The sequence below is a fragment of the Propithecus coquereli genome, unplaced genomic scaffold (genome assembly GCF_000956105.1).
Source record: "Propithecus coquereli isolate 6110/MARCELLA unplaced genomic scaffold, Pcoq_1.0 Scaffold526, whole genome shotgun sequence".
NCBI lineage: Eukaryota > Metazoa > Chordata > Mammalia > Primates > Indriidae > Propithecus > Propithecus coquereli.
Window position 1 is genome coordinate 418481 of NW_012151130.1, and position 20357 is coordinate 438837.

General features: G+C 50.3%; 1 protein-coding gene across 1 annotated transcript in view; it reads left to right on the forward strand.

The window, feature by feature from the left end:
- The window catches only part of PRKCA (protein kinase C, alpha), a 143202-nt gene extending 124023 nt beyond the window's left edge, over nt 1–19179 (forward strand). Inside the window, exons 13-15 of the mRNA XM_012656896.1 lie at nt 3897–4004; nt 5604–5744; nt 17750–19179. Of these exons, the coding sequence (XP_012512350.1) occupies nt 3897–4004; nt 5604–5744; nt 17750–17914 (414 nt within the window). The 3' untranslated portion in view covers nt 17915–19179. The remainder of the gene's footprint in view (nt 1–3896; nt 4005–5603; nt 5745–17749) is intronic.
- The last annotated feature ends 1178 nt before the right edge of the window (nt 19180–20357 follow it).

Sequence of the window (20357 nt, forward strand, 5' to 3'; positions counted from 1 at the left end):
TCTGTATATTTTATCACAATTAAAAAAATGGTATATATCTTTGCAACAGAGGGAACAGAGCAGGAAAAAGTATGTGTTTGATTTGATGGCATTCCAAAGCTGGGAGGAGGTGCTTAACTACACCTCTACCTGTTACCCAAGGACAGTCCTCTTCTGCCTTCTTCAAGGTCATTGTCTGCAGCCTGGCAGGTAGTTCCAGAAGCAGCACAGAAGCTGCACAGGCCTGCAGCTGTGAGGGAGGCTGACCCGATTCCCATTGGTCCGTTAGTGCTGGGGAATCACGCCAGGTCTCTACCCTAGAGGCCAGTCCTCTCTGCACGATGACTTAAAACATATCCAGCCCTGGGGCTGCCCCCTCTGAGCTTTCAGAACTTAAACTGCTGCATATCGTACAGGATAGGAATCAGCCTTCTGAAGTTTACTAAGACGTTCTTCCCCCACATTAGAGTCCTCTTCTTCATGTGCTGAGAAGAACAGCAGCCGAGCACCCTCCACTCGTCCCTACCTTTGCCCTACCAGGAGTGGCGCTGGGGTCATCCTTTGCTGGCTAACTATGGGGCAGGCAAGGAGAAGCGTCATTGCTCATAATGGCACAGAGCCCGAGCTCCGAGGTCGGGATGGCTGTGCTAGTCCCTGCATCCTGAGATTGTTCTGAGGGTTAAGTGAGTGATGCTGACAAATTACTCCACACGGCACCCGATGTGCAGAAAGCCTGAGACGTGACCATCACTGTTGTCGCTGGTGCTGCTCTTCCCTCGTGCCCATGGTCCTCCTCCTCGATCAGGAATATAAACTTGCAGTGGTCGAAAAGCGTGGTGGGTACAGGCATGCCCCCTCCCTGGGATGTGGTGACAAGAGAAGCCGTAATCCTTGGGCCCACACCAGAGATGGAACATGGCGTGACTCTTGAGGCTCTGTCATAGAATTTGCTTTTGTGGCTTCTGTAATAGCTTAGGGATCCTATTGCAGCAGACAAGCCTAAGAGGCTTCTGAGTATCCTTCCAACCCCAGACTAATCATTCACCTTGGGTTAAGCAGCTTTTGTTATTGTAGGACTTCTCAGGGCCTTTAAAATGGAAATGTTAATGCAGATCTCCAGAGAGGGGTAGAGAATGCAAACTTTGACCCAGAAATATGCTGTAGGGCTAATGTTCTAAGGAAGACTCTTTGGGGTATGTCAGGATCCAGGTGTCCTGCCCTCAGTGGGGTACAGAGAAGCCTCCCTTGACCCACAGAATCCCTGATATAGCTGTTTCCATTTCAGAAATTAGCATATGTGGGGACAACACACCTGGCAAAGCTGGTCCCCATGCCACGAGACAATGGAGCAGGTGTGGCAGTCCCCCATCCTGCACAGAACGTTCCCCCAAACAGTTCCTGGTCTTCCATATTTGGGGAGGGAAAGGAGAGGCAGCAGCTTCAAACGAGGAGGATCTTCTCACTGCCTCACTCGAGAAAGATTCCTGGGAAGGAGTCACCTGCACTTCTCTTAGGCCTGTGGTTTGAATTGTCCATGACTCGGGCCCTTCAGCATTCCTGCTGCTAGTACTTGAGCGCTTCCAAAGAGGCTGGTTGAATCTCGCTGGCACCTTTGTCACCACTCAGTGAAGTGCCCCACATTTGGCCCATGCAGTGACACAGACCCTGAGCTCAGAAGGTCCCTGCATGTTTGGTTTAGTGCTCTGCTGGCGCCATCTTGAAACCCTTAATAGTTTCTTAATAAGGGGCCCCGCACCTTCCTTTCGCACTGAAATCTGCAAAGCATGTAGCTGGTTCTGACCAGAGGCCCTCCTGGGCCACGTTGTGAGTTGTCTGTCAGTGACCCGCAAGCAGAGCTTCTGCCCCGCTCACCTCCAGAGCACGTTCATGCTGCAGAGAGCATGCACACAGAAGTTCAGATGCTCGGTGCCCCTGCAGGGGCACAGGTCATAGCCCTGAGCAGAAACCATGCCACATTTTTTTTAGTTATAAAAATCTCCTTTGCCAAAAGTTGCCCACATTTATGGATCGCTGATCAGGGAAAATGGGGCGTTTTGTGGGTATCATGCAACAGGTGTCCAGAAGAAGTAGGTTGTGCACTGTCGGGCAGGGGAAACGCGGTGGGGTGGCCCTGGGGCTGGCCTCGCACCATGGCTCTCAGCTGGGTACACATCCCCCTACTGACACAGGTGGCATCTGCAGCCTGCACTCCCCAGTGGGCACTCCCAGCCACCTGCCCGTGGAAATCGCCATAACAGGCTGCCTCTACCCTGTTCTGAGTCACCTGCAGGCGGGCTAATTTTACTTCTCACCCACCTGCGTGCTTCCACAAAATTAAACTTTCTTTATACCAGACACTTGTAACCAGAAAAGAGGCCTATTTATTTATATTTCAAGACCAAAAAAAAAAGTTAAGTGGAACAGGCACCCTGCCCTCTGTTCTCCCTTACCTGGACCCAAGGTGGGGTTCTTTATAGAGTTGGCATCTTTCCCTGGGGGCACCTGGCTCCTGTGTACTGACCCCACGCCCAGCTCCTGTACGGGGCCAGGCAGAGGGCCGAGGTCGAGTCTCGGGGTGTCAGATGAACAGGGGGGGTTTGTGGGAGGTGGTTGAGGGGAGGGGTCTACTTGGTTCAGTTGCTCTATCTCACTGGGAAGGGGGTTCCGGTAAGAAGGGGCATCCTGCCAACTGCACAGTCGTCTTTGATCCATGATGTAGTTTCATTTTAAGCCAAACACCATCACTCTCTGAATCCTACCCTCGTCAGCCAAAGTGACCGACTCCTTCATGAGAAAGGAGCATCACAAGATTAAACACAGGACTGCCCCCTGCTCTGCCTTTTTTATGCTAAACTCAAGGTTACCCGAGCCAAAGGGGACCGCTAAGGAATTCCCTATGACCCCTTCCTCCTGTGTGCCATCCGGCCAGAGTGACAGCTAATTTGACAGATCCCTTGGGATTAAAGACACACTGGAGGGAAAAGTTTGCAGGGCATCCTGAGCTCAGCCTTTCCCCCTGGAGGATTCTCAAAGCCCCTCCCAAGACAGCCCCTCTGCCTTAAATAATGATACCACCAAGTAGCCTTCATCGGACACTTAACAACCGTGTCGGTACAACGGTACAACGCAAAATACTAGGCACTTTACGTACTCACCAGAAACCCCGTTTTACAGATTAGAAAACCATGTTTTAAAGAGGTAAGTCACTTGCCTATAGACCCCCAGCTAGGAAACAGTAGAACTAGAATTCTGGTCCGGATCTGCCTGACTCTAAAGCCATGCGCACCCACGGGGCCACCACGCCACCTCCTCTCAGCCTGGTGACTGTAAACCCAGTAGAAGAGGACAAGGGAGGGGTCAGTGGAAGCTAAGCCCCCATCCCTGCCACCACGCAGACGACAGGCCCCCACAGAGCAGCTCCTTGTCAGGTCAGGGGGCCCAGTGTGAATTCCTGGGGATGTGCTCTCTGCCTGTGTTTCTGATGTCCCCTTCACCCCAAGTAAAGGTGCTATTACTCTCTACCCGCTGCCCCCACCTTCTGAACACAAAGCCATCCATAACCTAACTTGATCATAATTGGGTTTTTAGCACATAATTACAAGATTAATGGATTAATCATAATTTATTTGCAAATCATTAAAAGCATTACTCAAAAACATTTTCCCCAAAGATTGTCTGGGTTGCCCAGGGCAAGATAATTAGAGAGACAGAGGAAAAAAGAAAAAAAATGAAAAGCACACACCATCAGCCTCATTAAAGATAATCAAATAAACCCACAAGTTAATTGAGCTAACTCTGCTGTCTGTGGTGCGCCGAGAAACCAGGTCTGTTTCTTGGTGCTGAATTGGGTCTTCAAGCACCATGTTAATGAATTACTCTGCCTAAATATTTTCCCATCCTTCCTTTTTCTGGAATAGCCTCCATTTGACGGTGAAGATGAAGATGAACTGTTTCAGTCTATAATGGAGCACAACGTTTCCTACCCAAAATCCTTGTCCAAGGAGGCCGTTTCCATCTGCAAAGGAGTAAGTAGATTCAGATCAAGAGGTTCAGCAGGGAAATTCCTTCTCCACACTTCCAAGAAAGATGGCGGAAATGCCACAGACTCCTGCCACTGCCTGTCAGCCGTGGAGGACCGGGGCTTGGTGTCGGGTGGGCCACAGTGGGAAAAGTGAAGGCTGGGAGGATGCATGGAAATCCCAGTGCTTCCTGGGACTCTGGCCCTGTCACCCAATCATAGTGCATTGGTTTCCAACCCTTTTCGTAAAATTGCGGTGGAGATTATCACAAGTCATCGCAGGCCCTTGGAAAACGTTAGTTCTTGGTCTCATGCTTCACTTGGCCTAAATTAGTTCTTTGTTAGTTTTTCTTCTTCTGAGATAAAACATACATACAGAAATGGGCACAAGTCATCAGTGTGCAGATAAATGAATTTCCACAAAATGAATAGGCCCATGTAATTGCACCCAGGTCAGGGACAGACCGTTTCCAGCACCTGAGAAGCCCCCTCCTGCCCTGTCTACTATCACTGCCCCAGCCCAAGACAGCCAGGCTCCTGAACCCTAACCACATGGACTAGTCTTGCCCGTTCTGAACTTTGCACAAATGGAATCTCACAGTGGGTGTTCCTCGACCTGGGTTCTTTCACTCAACATTGTGACTGCAGGTTTTATCTATGTGGGGACGTGGGGTTATAGTCCTCCTTTCAATGCTATGTAGTATTCCACTGTGTGAACATACATAGTTTCTCTATCTAGTCTACTGCTAGTGGATATTTGGGTTGTTTGCACTTTGGTTTGAGGCTGTTATAAATAAACTGCTATGAACCTTCTGGGTCATGTGTCTTGGTGCACACATGAACACATTTTTGTCAAGGAAATGCGTAGGAATGACTGGTTGTAACTTGGCTGGTTTTTAATGGTCAAGTTTTAGGTCACAAAATTATTTTCAGACTTAGCCAAATGGAGTGTAACGCACTCTTAATATTTTCTGGTGAGTTTGATCATTTGGGAAGCATTTATCACGTGCCTTCCAAAGGCAAGCACTTGGAAGAAATGCTAAGGTCAGGAAGAACTGGCTTCTGCCTGTAGAGAGCTCATGGTCAGTGCTCGCCGCTCCAGCCTGCAGTGGGCATGTTGAAATTAACTAGTTACCTTCCTTATTACGGCATTTATTTTTCCAATCCCGGAGTCTTTGATAGTATTTTGGCCCGGGCAATAAATAGGCACATGATGCTTGTGACACCAGACTGTGAGACTTTCAGGACACACAATTTTTAGTGATTGCATGCCTTTTTACCAGTTAAACGTATAGAATGGCAGCTCCAAAACAGATAGTGTATGAAGATGCCAGTTTAAATTCTTCTTTTTCCATTTGGCCATGGGTTCAGATTGCTTCTCTGTTTCCTTATCTTGAAAGTCACTATAGAAAGGCCTTTACTTGTCAGTGTCACATTTGTGAGTTGGGTTCACTGTTCAAGCCACTGAGTTTCTAGGTAAGCTTCCCAGGATGCCGTCCAGGTGTTCACGGAGTCAGGGCCATAGGCAGAGCCGGGCAAGGGAAAGGCTCTGTCGCTGGGAATCCACTGTCATTCAGTGTTCTCTTTTCCTCCCTTTCCTTTCTAGCTGATGACCAAACACCCAGCCAAGCGGCTGGGCTGCGGGCTTGAGGGAGAGAGGGACGTGAGAGAACACGCCTTCTTCCGGAGGATCGACTGGGAAAAACTGGAGAACAGGGAGATCCAGCCCCCATTCAAGCCCAAAGTGGTAAGTCCAGAAAAGCAGTCTGTTCCTGAGCCCCACCTCCCCAAACTCTGAGAGTGTCCCACCCCGCTTTTTCTTGGAGAGAGGAGGCCAGTGACCCCCCTGGCCTTGCAGGGCGAGTAAAATGGCCAAGTCCCAGCCTCGTCCTCAGTCCTGTGGGCTGAGAAACCAGGATTCCTGCTGACTTTGGGGACAAGGACGGGCAAGGGAGGGAGGAAGAACCTGTGTACACCTGGCCCTCCAGTAGGGCAGTGCAGAGCACCCCCCAAACAGTTAGAGAGCGAGGACAGGTCTGCTTTGGAGACTGGTCTTTGCAGACTCACATACCCAGCAGAGCTGTATACACAGCCCTGAGTCCTTGGCTGGACTCAGCTTCCTGTCCGTCTCCAGCGTGCCTGGATTCACCGTGCACCGGTGGGAGCCCTGAGGCATAACTCGATCTTAGCCAGCTCGTAGGCAGAGCCTGGGTGCAGCCTCACCTCGGCCACTGCCCCCTGCTGCAAGGAGAGTGTGTGTCACCCACCAGTTCTGATGTTGCCACCTTTATTTAGACACTTCCTGTGCGATTCTCTTTTTTTTTCCATTTATTTAACAAACACTATGTGCCAGGCCCTATTCTCTGTGCTTTACAAATATTCATTTAATCCTCCCAATAGCCCTGTGAGACGGGTGCTCTTGTCTTCCATTTGCAGTGGAGAAAACTGAGGCACAGAGAGGCTGAGTCACTTGCCAGAGGACACACAGCTAATAGGTGGCAGAACCAGGACAGAATCTCTGTCCTTACCACTGCACCATTGCTCTGTCTCCGTGACTACCCTGATTCTGGTTCTGTTGATCGCAGCAGTGCGTGCCTCGCTTACCGTTTGTATCTCTAGAGGTAAACTGAGAGTCTCTAAGACATCAGCATCCTCACTCACACCACCTGCCACTTCGCAGTGCCCCCGAGGGGGTCCCATCTCTAAGGGCCAGGCGGATGGTGCCTTCCAGCCCTGCCACCATCTTGGCCAGCACTGGACAGCCACCCCTAGTCCCTCTCCTCCGAGACTGCAAAGGGAGCTGCTTTCATCCACAGTCAGTTTCAGAGGTGTCCACTGTGTCGGCTCAGCTCAAATATGTCTCCTCGGACAAGTGTCCCGTGAGCGGGCAGAGGGGACCCCTCGGGGTGGCAGAGCTGCTGACTGGGTAGCACTCAGCTCTATTCTTAGAGCAGCAGCTTCCTCATCCTGTGTGCCTCTGTGTTCTCCACCCCAGAAATAAAACTGTGGTTGGTGAGCCCACTTGATTTTATTTTTCTAAGATATTTTTAGCACTCACATTAATCAGGTCAGTTGACTTTCTCCTGAGTCATCGTTTCAAATAGGGCCCTTAGGTATCTGCCACCCCCACCTTCTGTGTAGCCAGCCCTGCACACTGATTTCAGGAGCTTCTCATGGGATCCTACCCCTCAATGTACAAAACCTGGTTTCTAAGGTTTGGGGGGGCTGGCCAGAGTGATAAATGATGCTGCCGATGGTCTCAGTAGAAAATTCTGTTAGGGAGTTTCTTTTTTCCCTTTTGCCTTTTATATTGTCTTCTTAAATTAAAATATGAAGGGTATACAATAACATCTTGAACACAGTTTAGTTCCTTTACAGGAACAACATAGAGTTGCACGCTGACCCTGCTTTAAAGGTTGAGCAAAATACAATTACTTATCAGTCACTTTCCAGAAAGAACTGAGTTGCGGCAAAGCTCACCATAAAACCATCTTTTTTGGTTTATTCCCACCTTATTTCAGAAGAGAGTATTTGTTTGCATGGTTTCCCACTTTTTGTGGCTCCTTGTCCCTGAACTTGGATGTGGATAGACAAGAGGGTGACTTGGTTCTGGCAGCCGAGATCGTAGGTGGTTCCCCATGGGCCGTGTAAACCACTGGGGCAAAGTCGTGCCCGTGGCAGACGCTGCGTCGGGAGCAGTGTTTGTTTATTTTTTATTCCTGGAGTACTGCTCTTTGTCTGCCTGCTTTTTTTTTTTAACTGAGTCCTGGTTAAATTAAAAAGGAAGAATAAATTTCCTCTGGCTGTGAAGAAGCAGCCCCTGAACTCACAAACAGAAGCAGAAATCGCAGACCAAGTCCCCAAAACTGACGGTTCTGTGTGAACGGCTGCGCTTGGCGAGAGCTCGGGCCAGAGGAGGGGAGAGGCCACGTCTGCTCAGAGACTCCTCAGGCAGAAGCCCGTGTTCTGCGAGAGAACCTGTGCACGCAGGAGGAGGAAGAACAGACGACAGGAGATGGGACCACAGGAGAAACAGCACAGCAGCGGAGGTCAGAAGCCAGAGGGTCCAGGGCAAAGTAATAAATGGGCAAGTTCTGGTCCCCAGGAGGACAGCAAAGAGCGGCTTGAGCTCTGTTTCCCCCAGTCCCCACGCCTGCCACGCCCAGGCAGCAGCTATGGGGCAGCGTGTCTGAGACCAGAGCACCAGAAACACCACGCGAAGACCAATTCCAGCAGTCGAGGAGGACATTTAGCACAGAAGAAAGCACCCGAAGTCAAGGCTGCAGAGTACTCTGTGGTTAACACGAGCAGCGGGGAGCTCGCTGCATAGCAAAGCTCCCCTGTGATGTGTCCCCCTTCCGTGGTGAGAAGTGTACTGTAATGCCCTGAGCCGGAGCTAATCGAAAAGTCAAAGGAGCTTACAGATAAAATGCAGGGCTGAACGTTCCCTAACAGGCGGTTTTGTTATTTCAAAGAGAGAGGCAGCACGGCGAGCCCAGCCTGCGCTGCTCAAGAAAGCAGAACAACTGGGGAAACACATTGCCGCCAGACGCTGTCACTGACCGCGGGCACTGAGCCCGTTTCTGAGAGGGCCTCGCCTCGGAGCAGTTCCAGTAGCCCCAGCTGACCAGCCTTGTCTGTCGTGGTGAAGTTTGCCTGGTCCATGTTTTTTTTTGTACAGAGTCTCACTGTGTTGCCTGGGGTAGAGTGCCGTGGCATCGTCCTAGCTCACAGCAACCTCAAACTCCTGGGCTCAAGCGATCCTTCTGCCTCAGTCTCCTGAGTAGCTGGGACTACAGACATGCACCACCATGCCTGGCTAATTTTTTCTATATATTTTTAGTTGTACGATTAATTTCTTTCTATTTTTAGTAGAGACGGGGTCTCACTCTTGCTCAGGCTGGTTTCGAACTCCTGAGCTCAAACAATCCACCCGCCTCGGCCTCCCAGAGAGCTAGGATTACAGGCGTGAGCCACCGCGCCCGGCCCTGGTCCGTGTTTTAGCATGTGCTGGTGAACCAACTTCCCTGAGACTGAGAGCACCGAGGACTGGCAGCTGCTCTCACGTGCAGAACCGGAATTAGCCTTTGCTTACTGTGAAATATTAACACTAGCAGCAGCAGTTCACGTACTCACAATTATTTGCTGGGCACTTCTGCAGACCAGGTTTGCGCTTGTAGGATCAAGACTCTGTCATCTTTGTTTTACTCTATTTTTTAAATGTTTTTGAACCTCCAACGAAAGATTATTCCAGAATCACCGACTTCCCTAAGGAGGACAGAGATAATCTATTGCTTATCCAGAGGAAACGGCATTCCCATAGCGTGCTACCTTTTTTTCATCTTCCTGACTGCCATCGTGACATCACTCAAGTTAGCCTTTAGAACAAAGCACCGTGCAAACTGTGAGATCCCCCCACAGAAGACATTCCACAATGCCGTGATCCATCACGAGGCTCTGCACAAGACTGTCTCATGGTGACATTAAAGGAGAGAGGAGAGTGACCAGAGTTGGGTGTTGGGAACTGTGGCCATGTCCCCTGACAAAGACAAGTCCAGAGGCTGGGAGGTGAGGGAAGAACCTGCCCTGTAGCAGCCAGCAGTGGGAGAGTCCAGTCCTGGACGGAGCCATATCTGTCCCCAAAAGGCCACGTGTGCCACTGGGAAGATGAAGATGATTTTCCAGAAGACAGAACAATCACTTGGCAGGGCAGAGCCTTTCTTGTGCTGGTTTATTTTGTAGAACAAAAGCAAAGACAACAGCAGACAGCTGTGCCATGCTCTCCTGGAGATGAGACAGCCACATATCCATCTCTTCCTCCTTGTGAGAAACGTGCAGAGCAAGCTGGTTTTGGGGACCGCTTCAAGGAAAGACAGCACAGGGGACCCTCTGCTCCGCAGACAGGGATCTCAGCTCGGCGTTTGCCTGGTATTGTCAGCAACAATCCACGTCATTGGAAAGAGGCCCAGTGATGGTCAGAAGATTCTGTGTAATGAAGCTACCTTTTATTTAAGTTTAAAAAAGATGTCGCTTCTGAAAAGGTTAATCTGCAGTTACCGAGGGAGAAGCCAGTGTCTGCCCTGCCTCCCATGGGGTCCCGTGGAGGAGGGCGGGTGCGGCCAAGCCCACGTGGCCCAACAACGGGAAAGCCCACCAAGGGAAGGAGAGTGCGTTCTTTCTGCTTCGCCTGAAACACAAAAGCCCCAGTGTTCTGAGCCAGTGTCACTTTGAATTTTGTAGGCTTTTATTTATATATAATTCATGTCAATAAAATGGCCAAGAATAGCTTTCAAATGTCCACTCATCCTGCCTGTGATGAGTAGCAGTTTATACAAATACCGGGAGTATAAAGTTAATTGATTTTTCTTTTTTAAATGTCTATCCATTGACACCAAGGAGCCAGAAACTTTCACTGTACTTGATTGGTTATTAGAGAGAGAGAGAAATGAACCTATAAAGTTAACACAAGAGGTATATTCCAGAGTAGACAGGTAGACAGAGCACTTTGGAAATAGGCCTTTCACAGGTGGCCTTTCTTAGGAAATTACTGTCATTATTTTATCAAAAAGAGAGAGGAAAAAAAATAGAACAACTGTCATCAGGACATTGGCATCCTTGCGGCAAGAGCCACAGAGAATAGGAGCGCTGAGGGCAGGTGTAGGCGTCACTGCGGTGAGAACATGGTCGGGACTCCCTCCCAGTCACCACGGAGTCCTGTATCTCACAGTGCTGTTAGCGTGTTTGGAGAGCTTGATGGTGGTTTAATTATCAAAGCTGGTACAGTGATCCTTTTCATTTTTAAGAAATTTAATCTTGAAATGATTTCTAATATCAGATTTGCAGAAGAGTCAGGAAAGTAACATAAAGAATCTCTGCATTCCCTTCGCCCAGATTCCCTAACGTTTTACCGTGTTTGCTTTGTCATTGTTTCGCCAGCTCTGTCTGGCGTGCGGGTGCAGACACATGCACATAGACGTGTTTTTTTCTGAATCGTTTGTAAGTTGCAGAGGTGATATCTCTTTCCACCTAAATAATTCCATGTTATTTCCTAAAAATAAGGCCATCAGCACAGGACTGAGTTCTTTTAATAATTACTCTGGAAAGTTCTTTATACAGAGCAGCAGCTCTGCATACCGGTGAAAGGAGGAGGGGCCCTGGCTTGATCTGTCTGACCGATACACTGCCGCAGGCAGCCCGGGCGCATCTAATCAGTTCTCTCCGGTGGCGGGTACCTTCATTCTCTGGGCCTTTCCGTTGAGTCAGTGGCAGCCATGCCAATTAAAACTGAGATTCTCAAGACCTGGGGAGTTTGCCGACAACATACAAACTCTCACCAGACTTTAGAGACTGGAATAAGTCACATCGGGATGTATTTAGGTTTGATTTAAGCCTTTAAACCAGTCTGAGACAGCATCTTTTACTGTGTTAATGAGAGACAAGCAGTTTTTCCTACCTATTCTTTGATAATTACTCTCCCAAATACTTTCCTGCGTAGAAGAGAAATGGAAAGAAATGAGACATTTGAACTAATAATCAATATAAATAATCAGCACTATTGCAAGCCTCAGGGAGCTCCAGTGGTGGGTGGCAGCATAAAGACCCTGTGCGCTTCAAGTTGTGTGACTTGATGTGTTCCCATAGTTGGCAGCAAAGGTCCCCAGCAATGGTGGTCATTACAACTTCTCTTGGGAAAGGATTTAAGAATCCTCTAAATCTGGACATTAATTAAAGAAAGACCACATGGAGTGCATGTTTTTATTCCGTAGAATACACCTATGATACGCCAGAACCTTTGCCCTTATGCACATGTCTCTCACACCTACAAGAATCAACTCATTCAACGTGTGCTCATAGCCTGTACCTGTTAGCAAGCTCGTTAGCAGAATCAGCCTCCTTCAGAACAGAATTTTCCCTTTCTGAGATACTGCGCTGAGGCAGTAGGTTAGACGAGTACAGTCTAATTTTGTCACAGTAACCAAGACTATATGATGTTGACAGGAGGTGAAGGAGAGCCCAGTCTCTTCTTTAAAAATTATTGTTAAAATACTATCATTATACAGTGAAATAAACAGTTAAGTGGCAGAGAAGGGTATAGAATGAAAAGGTATCTCCCTAACTACTGACCCCACTATCTGTTATCTTTTCTGCACCTTCCGGAAGGTTGTCTGCACGTGTAAACATACACACGAACGAGGTTGAGCCGTGTTTTGCACCTTGCATCTTTCAGAATGCGATATATTCCGGAGGTTTCTTTCCACATCAGCTCCCATGGGTTTATGGCATTGCTTACGTGGCCAATTCCCAATTTCTGAGTTCCAAGGCCAGGAGCCGACTGTTCTCCAAATGCTGTCCTTTGTCCGTTCTTATTCTCCAGACCATCCGTACCAAAATGCACTGGCTTCAGTGGGCATCCAGGTCTTCGGTGAGCACTTTTCCAGAAGCTTGGGTGACTAAATGAGCAAACTAACCTCACTTTTTAACCCTTAACCGTGTGCTCCTGCTTGTGTTGGTCATGCACGGAAGACCATCCCCAGGCATGCTGGTCTTCACAGAAAGGGCAGATCCGTGGTCAGACCCCCTCCCTGGATGGTTCCAGGGTGTGGACCTTACCTCCCAGGAAGCCCAAGCAAAACGCAGCGGCCCATTTCTGCTGTCGGTTATTTGACTTCAGTGAACACAGGCCCGGCCACGAGGCAGGGAGCTGTGCGCAGACGGTGGCGATGTACTCGCGGATGCACTCGCTGGGCCCCAGCGCTGGGATGTGAGATACAAGGAAGGGCTCCCCTGACACGAAGCCCGTCCTGCTGCATTTGGTGATCGTAAGAGAGCCGCCCACCTGTCTGTGTCCTTTCTCCGCAGTCTTGCAACATGCCTTTACTCATTTGCTCTGCATTCTTCCTCCTCTTCTGGGTTTTGTTTGGTTTTGCTTTTTAATGGCACTGTTTTTGAGCTACTCATATTCCCGCACTCATAATTCCAGTAGCCGTGACCGTGGGGTCGCGTTCTACGTGACTGAGACCCGAGGTACGGGGCACGGTGGAGCCCAGCACCTGCATTGCTCACGCTCCGTGGCCTCTCAGGTAAGGATCGCAGTGCAAAGCCCAGTCTCCCCACAGCCTGGCCAGGAGGCGGGGGCCGTGAGGGGACCGTGTGCCACGCAGAGCTTGATGGGGACGCATCACAGTGCCAGGTCCTCCCCGCGGAGCCCATCACTCTGTGCTTTGTAACGTCTTTACCATGCCTGATTTCTCCTGGGTTTGTTTTATCCATTGGTAATTTGACCAAGTGGATTAGGATGTCAGAAATGACAAGGGAGTCGATCCTGAATCCAGAGATAAGAAAGGGGACGTGGATTGCTGATCGTTCATTCATCCCTCAAACATCGATCGTGTGCCTCTCACGTGCCAGCACTTGCTACACGGTTGTACCTCACGTCTGTGTCCTGCCGCCTCACTTAGGAATTCTAGTTCCCTTCCTCCTGCGACAGCCTCAGAAGGTGATGGTCACATCCCCGTCTCGCCTTCGCAGCGAGCTGCAGCGGGTTGCCCGGTGCATTACTTGGGCCGTTTGATCTCTGGTCCTTCACGCCGCCGTGCCCCCCTTTGCTGCGGGTGGCCACGCTGCCCAGTGAGCAGAAGGCGTCATCTGGTCTCACGGAGAGCCAGAGGAACTGGACTCTCCCTGAGAACTCTCTCCTGCCGCCCTCTGCCCCTCTGTCTGTGCCCCGCGCTGGTTGTGTGGTACGTCATGTCCCAGAGGGCAGAAGCCTCAGTTGACCAAAGGTGTGGGTGGCCTTTGGAGGTGAAGGTGGTCGCACCCAGCCTGGAGTTTTGCTCACAAGGTGTAGACATCGCTTTTAGCTCCTGTGTGTTGTCGAGTGGCCCAGAGCTCTGTAGCCATGGACAGCCCAACCTGCCTGCTGTGACAGACTGCTGCAGAGGCTGCCCTGCCAGTGGCCATTGTGACAGGCTTCCTGCCTCCTCCCTGCGGAACACTGGGAGGACGTCTGCAGTCAGGCCAGCTTCACTTTTAGCCCAGTCACCTGCTCGTTCACACGTTCCCAGGCACCGGGTGCCCCTTAACCCTCCAGTCCCTGTGCCGCCTCTCGTCCCTGCTGGGATCTGAGCTGGCACCCAAGTCCGCTGCCCGCCAAGTCCATGGTTATGAGTGAGGCCAGATCCCAGGTGATAGGAAGAATCTCTTCTACGTTAGGGATACAGTAACTTCTTGAATCTGTTATCTGTCTTTTCCGCGAGGGTCCAGAGTGCTCTGATTTTTGTTACCCTTTTCAGGAGGAGGAGTGTGGTGGTCATGGTGATGAAGACAGTCGCAGCTCTCCACATAAACATCTTGAAAACACGTAGTTCAAGACCCTCTCCCATTTGACTTAGAGGAAACTGTCTGTGTCTGGGCCTAATTCTGCTACGAGCTATGGAGGGCTCGTTTTTAAAGCACCGAGAGACCCTCCACGGTGGGAAAGTAAGCGACATCGCTCAGTGCTGTGCTGCCGCCCCTCGGTGAGGGAAGCAGACTCCTTGCCCGTTCGACGTCCCCCACAGTGGAAAGTCCTCCTGAGCCTTGGCTCTCGCCCGGCCCCTTCTGGGCTCTCCCCCCGTCGCTTGCTCAGGTGCACTCAGGGCTCCTGTTGTCCCATGGCTGGCGGGTGTGGACCTCAGTGGTGCGGGTTTCATGCCCTGCCCTCAGCCCGGCCCACCTGGCCTCTCCACCAAGAGAATCAGTCTAAGGAAAGCTTTCATTCGCTGCAATGTGATTTCTCTCTCCGAGATCAGGGAGGATTCCAAAGAGATCGGGAGGAGGGAGCAAGCAGGTGTTTCCAGCGGTGACAGGCACATGTCACCATTGCCCAGTGCGATTGCCGAGCAGCCGCTGGGTCGACCCAGGCTCTGCACCTTCTGCCTCAGCCCTGCGGTCACCACACAGTCGTAGCATGAGGCCTTACCCAGCGAGGTGTTTTTGTCCATTTGTCGCAGCACTTGACTTTATAAGAAGTGGAAACTCTTGGGAGTGGCCCTTCCCTGGACCCCAGCCTTAGCGTTTGATGTCCTCGAGCCTCCCTCCCTGGGCTTCTCAGGCGTATGTTTCTGCATAGATCTTGGGAGCTTTTAGATCTTTTAGATCTTGGGAACTTTTAGTTTGCTTTTTATTTTTGTTTGGCAGTAAAGCCCTGGCTTTTGGAAACTTCCTTAGGAAGGTGATTTGTGACTATCATAAAAGACAGTACTAAAAGGAGAGGGTGAGACCTGTGTACTCCCTTCCTGGAAGGCACTGATAAATCTCCAGCTGGACAGGAGACGTCCCGCCAGGGGAGAGCCTTTGGCTGGCTTTGCTCTGCCTTGCAGGGACTCATATCTTTTTATTGTGTTTTTTCCAGAAGTTCCTTCTTTCTCATCTTTGCACAGAGTATCAAGAGAAGTACAAGTGATCTCTTGTTAAGGGAGCATGCGTCCCAGCCTCTGGGAGCCCTGACTGTAGGTTCACTTGGATTTCCAGGCAAAGGATATGGATTAATCAGGTTCCAAACGGGCATTTTCCCCGAAGCCAGCTCCACCTACCTGTAATGCACTCGTGATGTTTTCTCCTTGGGTTTCTGCAGCGTCTCCATTCTCTGCCCTTGTGAACAGCTGCTCCTGCCTAATTTCCTTGTTTGGCCCCCACGTTTGCCCTCCCACTGACCTTGGGACCTGCTCAGCCCCTCATATAGTCTTGGTATATATACCCAGGGTTTCTCAGCAGCAGCACGACTGACAATTGGAGCCAATAATCCTTTGTCGTATGTGCGTACGAGGGAGGAGGGGCTGTCCTGTGCCTCGTAGGATGTTCCGCAGCATCCCTGGCCTCTACCCGCCTTGCCCTGCCTAGGTCATGACAACCAAAACTGGGTTCCCTAGGGGGCAAAGACACCCCCGGTCGAGGACAGCTGGTAAATCCAAAGGAAGGCTATTTCTTTAGTTGTTACCATCATAGTGATATCTGAATGTGGTACCCCAGTGGAAGGAAGTTTGTTTGCTTGCTTAACTGATGAATCAAGTACGCACACATGATTAATCCCTGGGAAGAAACAACGTGCCCTTACTTATTTTTCGAAGAGCCTTTGTCATCATTTGGGAATGGCCTGTGCACGTGGGGGGGTGTGAACAGCAGGCTCTGCTTTGAAGCATGGGAACGTGGGGTATGAGAGTGGAAGCTTTGCTGTCCCTTGTGCGGGCGGCAGGGCCTGCGTGAGGTTGAGGCCTCACATCTGGACGGCTCCGCAGAGCGACTTGAAGGGCTTCTCGTCCCCCCTCCTACATGCACGTCCCCCACCCACATACCCAGCAGTCACTGCGGGGAGAAGTCTCCTTGGGCGAAGAGTGGGAAGTTCCTTTTTAGAATGAAAATAAGCCCAGAAAGGAAAGCTGTTTGTTACAAAGACCTTTCTTTGAATTCATGACATGCTTTCCTCTTCAATGGGTACTCGGGAACAGGTTTTATTTGATGAAGGTGGGAAAAGTATAATGAAACTAGATTCTCAGGCAAAGCTTCTAGAAGATACAGAAAGGACAAAAAATGGGGGTGAAGAAGCACAGCCATGAGGCTACACTGCCTGTACCATCACCAGCACCACGTGCCAGGCCCTGTGCAAAACTCTAATCTCACCTTCGTAACAGCCCTGGGAGGGAGGTGCGGTGCTTCTCCCCACTTTACAGAGGAGGAAATTGGGTGGACCCCACTTCACGGTTTACCTAGAGCTGTTCTCTGTGAAAGATGCAAGGATGCCTGGTTAGTTTAAAACTTCTGCTAACTTGGAATTAATTCATGCTGCCCCTGTGGCACCACCAGCGTGGGAAAGAGCGACGATGTTGACAATCATTCTTCACGTCCCCATGAAACGCCCAGCTCGCCCTATTTCAGAGTCACCCTGAGATCCTGGGACTTCAACATGAAGCTTCCTGGGTGGCTGGAAAAGTGGGGAGGACACCCCTTCCCCCATTCGGATCAGGCTCTAAGCTGCGCTGCTTAAGCTGCCGCGTTTCCCAGGGGCCCTAACCGGGCAGCTCTGCAGCCGCCATCCGCACAGAGCAGCAGTGCAGAGCTCCTCCAGCCTGAGACCACCCTGTGAATACACGCCACGTCAGCCTGTCTGCCAGTCGGCGAGCTCTAGCTAGGTGTGCAGAATTCCAGCTGGGCCCCAGACACGAACTTTCCCGACCTTGCCGCCACACCTGCCCCATGTGGCTTGAAGCTTAATTTAGGTGCTGGGGTTTTTAACACTCACCAGTTGGAAGGCAAAGATAACCCAGCTTTTACTTGATTACAAATATTGTTGCAAAGAACCAGACGTGGGCAATGATCTCACCCTCTCCGCGCAGGGGTAGCTGCCTGCAGTCCCGGCCGCCATCCGGCCTTGTCACGGTGGAGCCGGGACTGGCAGCCCAGTGCGCGGCGTTTGTGCTCTCAGCTCTGCTTGCTCGGCGAAGTGAAGTGAAATGAAAGAGGCTGTCTCCCTGTTGCTACCTTATCGCCGCCATTCCGGGGCTATTTGAAGATGTACGATGAGTGACTCACCAGTTTTTGTTTGCTGTGCCTGGCTGCTGAATCCAGTAGGCCTGCAGGTCCTCTGAGATCTTCCCGCCTAACCATCCCTGATTCCCGCCCCGCCGCACTCCTCCCCCAAAGGGGGCTCCTGGAGAGCTGCGCCCTGTGCTCCGTGACATTTACTGACCCTTCCCTCCTTGTCTTTTTTCTCCACAGTGTGGTAAAGGAGCGGAAAACTTCGACAAGTTCTTCACGCGAGGACAGCCCGTCTTAACGCCGCCGGATCAGCTGGTCATCGCTAACATAGACCAGTCTGACTTTGAAGGATTCTCGTATGTCAACCCCCAGTTTGTGCACCCCATCCTACAGAGCGCAGTATGAAACTCACCGGCGAGAGAAAACGCCCCCCACCCCCAGCCCCCCGCCCCCCAGCAGCGGGAAATGATCCTTAAGCCTAAAATTTTAAGGCCGTGGCCTTGTGTCTTGTTGCACTTGGAGGCCTGAAAATTATAGGGTTATTAGTCCAAATGTGATCAGCTGTTCAGGGTCTCTCTGTCACCACCAGGAACATTATTTTAGTGGAAGATGACGTAATGTACAGTGTCCAGTTTAATTATGTAGAAGTCACATCTGGCTGTAGGTTGTAACCCTTCCTAGAAAGCAACAGACTCTTGCCCCTTTTTTGGTACAATTTGATATATTTTCCATACCCTCCGTCTGTGGATCTTCACCATCGGGATTCCCCAACCAGAGATGTTAAAATGAACCTGCCCCAGCCCACTGGGCTGGAAACATCTCCACCCAAGACGTCTTTGGAACGAAAGCACAGGGCACCTAGAGAGAGAGCAGGGAGGGATCGGGGGTCGGGGAGCCTTTGAAATACCCTCTGCCTCCGTCCTCTGCCTCGACGGAAACAATCCCTAGAATCTAAGAGGCCAGGATGGAACTAATCACTGTCCCCAAACATTGACACATCGTAACCCAACCATGGTCCAGTGGTTACCCTGTTAAAAAAAAAAAAAAAAAGAAAGAAAAAGAAAACCTCAGATGAGTGTTGGGTGAATCTGTCCTCTGGTACCTACTTGGTTGATAACTGTCTTGATACTTGCATTCTTTTTAAGAGGCCAAATCGTCTAAGGACTTTGCTAAAGAGCATGTGAAATCATTTCAGATCAAGGGCAAACCATCGTGTGTGTGCGCGTTCCTTTTAATCTCTGGGAGATTATTCTTCGATCCAGGGTGCCATCAGTAATCATGCCACTATTCACAAGTGTCATTAGCCAACCCCCCCCCAATATTTTGCTCCCAGTGTTGTTATCCACCCCTGAGAGACTGAAGCGTGCACTCCATCCCCTTTTGTACTTATTTATTTAATAGGCTGCGGCGGTGTTGATGGAAGTACGATGTACGGTAACTTAATCGGCGTGTTGGCTCTAGCGTCGGTCCCTACTGGTTGGTTTTCTTCCCTCCTCCAGCCCTTCATGTCCACGTAGGGATGAAAAACAATGAGGTTCGGTTCCCATTCCCGGTTCTTGTTGAATGACACATCTGGAGCGGTAGAGTCAGGAAACCTGGAAGCACAGCGGCTCAAAGACGTTTTATCGCTAGAAGGATTTTAATATGTTTTGCAAATGCATCATGCAATGAATTTTGCATGTCTATAATAAACCTGAATAACAAGTGAATCTATATTATTGATATAATCGTATCAAGTATAAAGAGAATATTACAATAATTTTATAAGACACAATTGTGCTATATTTGTGAAGGTTCTTCTTTCTAATCTGCTTTTACAATTAAGTTTTAGCTTAATTCTTTATTGCTGTGCTTTCTCCGCCCCCCCCCGCCCCTCCCTGCGCTTGGGCACTGTATCAGATATATTAATTTTTTAATGTGGATCTAATTTCAGAAATGAATGGCTACTTTACATGATCAATTAGGCTTTTACTATACGTGTATATAGAGAGATATATATATTTGATTCTACCTGCAAACAAAAGTTTGTGGGGTTATTTTTGAGATGAAACTCTCTCTTTTAGCTTCTCAATGCCACCTTCCATTTGGGCTCCTCTGCCACTCTTCCTCTTGGGGACGACGGGAAGTATCCGACTCCAGTGTGCCGAGTATGTTTGTGCACGTGTGGCACTGTCACAGCACCCGGGCTGAACTTTGTGTGTTTGTGTGTGTTTGTTCTGCTCTTCCTTTCAGCCGTGTGACTGTTGGCGACTCTGGGGGCGGGAGGGCTGGGAAGACTCACTTCTTGCTCTGTGTACCTGGACGCACCAGAAGCTGGCTGTCCGTCCCCCCGAATCCCCGCCGTTTGCTCCAGCACACGCAGCCTCCGTGAGACCCACCACGTGTCCACACCGGAGCAGCGACACCGTGCAGTGCCAGCACACGGTTTTCAGGGGCTGCAGGTTTCCTTCCAGCCATTGCTAGAACTGGCCTTTCCAGGCTTGCAAAGAGCACTTCTTTGGCGAGACACCCCCTCAATGCAAGGTCCTCAGGGGAGCCAGGCTTCTACAACAAAAAGAAAAAGAATGCAAGCAGCTATCGGTCCTTGCAGAGAGCTGCTCTATTTCCTCCCAAAAGCATTTCCCTCTCGCTCTTTGCCTGAAGTTCACATGACACACGACCACTGAAGGGTCTTTGCGGTGAGAGGCCTGGGCTGTCCCGGACACCCCTGAGTGGAGGAAGCGAGGGAGCAGGGAATCGGCCCAAGCAGAAGAAAGCAATTTCTTCTGCCATCTTTTAGGGACCTTAGGCATCCAAACTCAGAAGGGGCCCAGCTCTGTCCGTGCAGTCGTATTGGTCAGTGCACGTT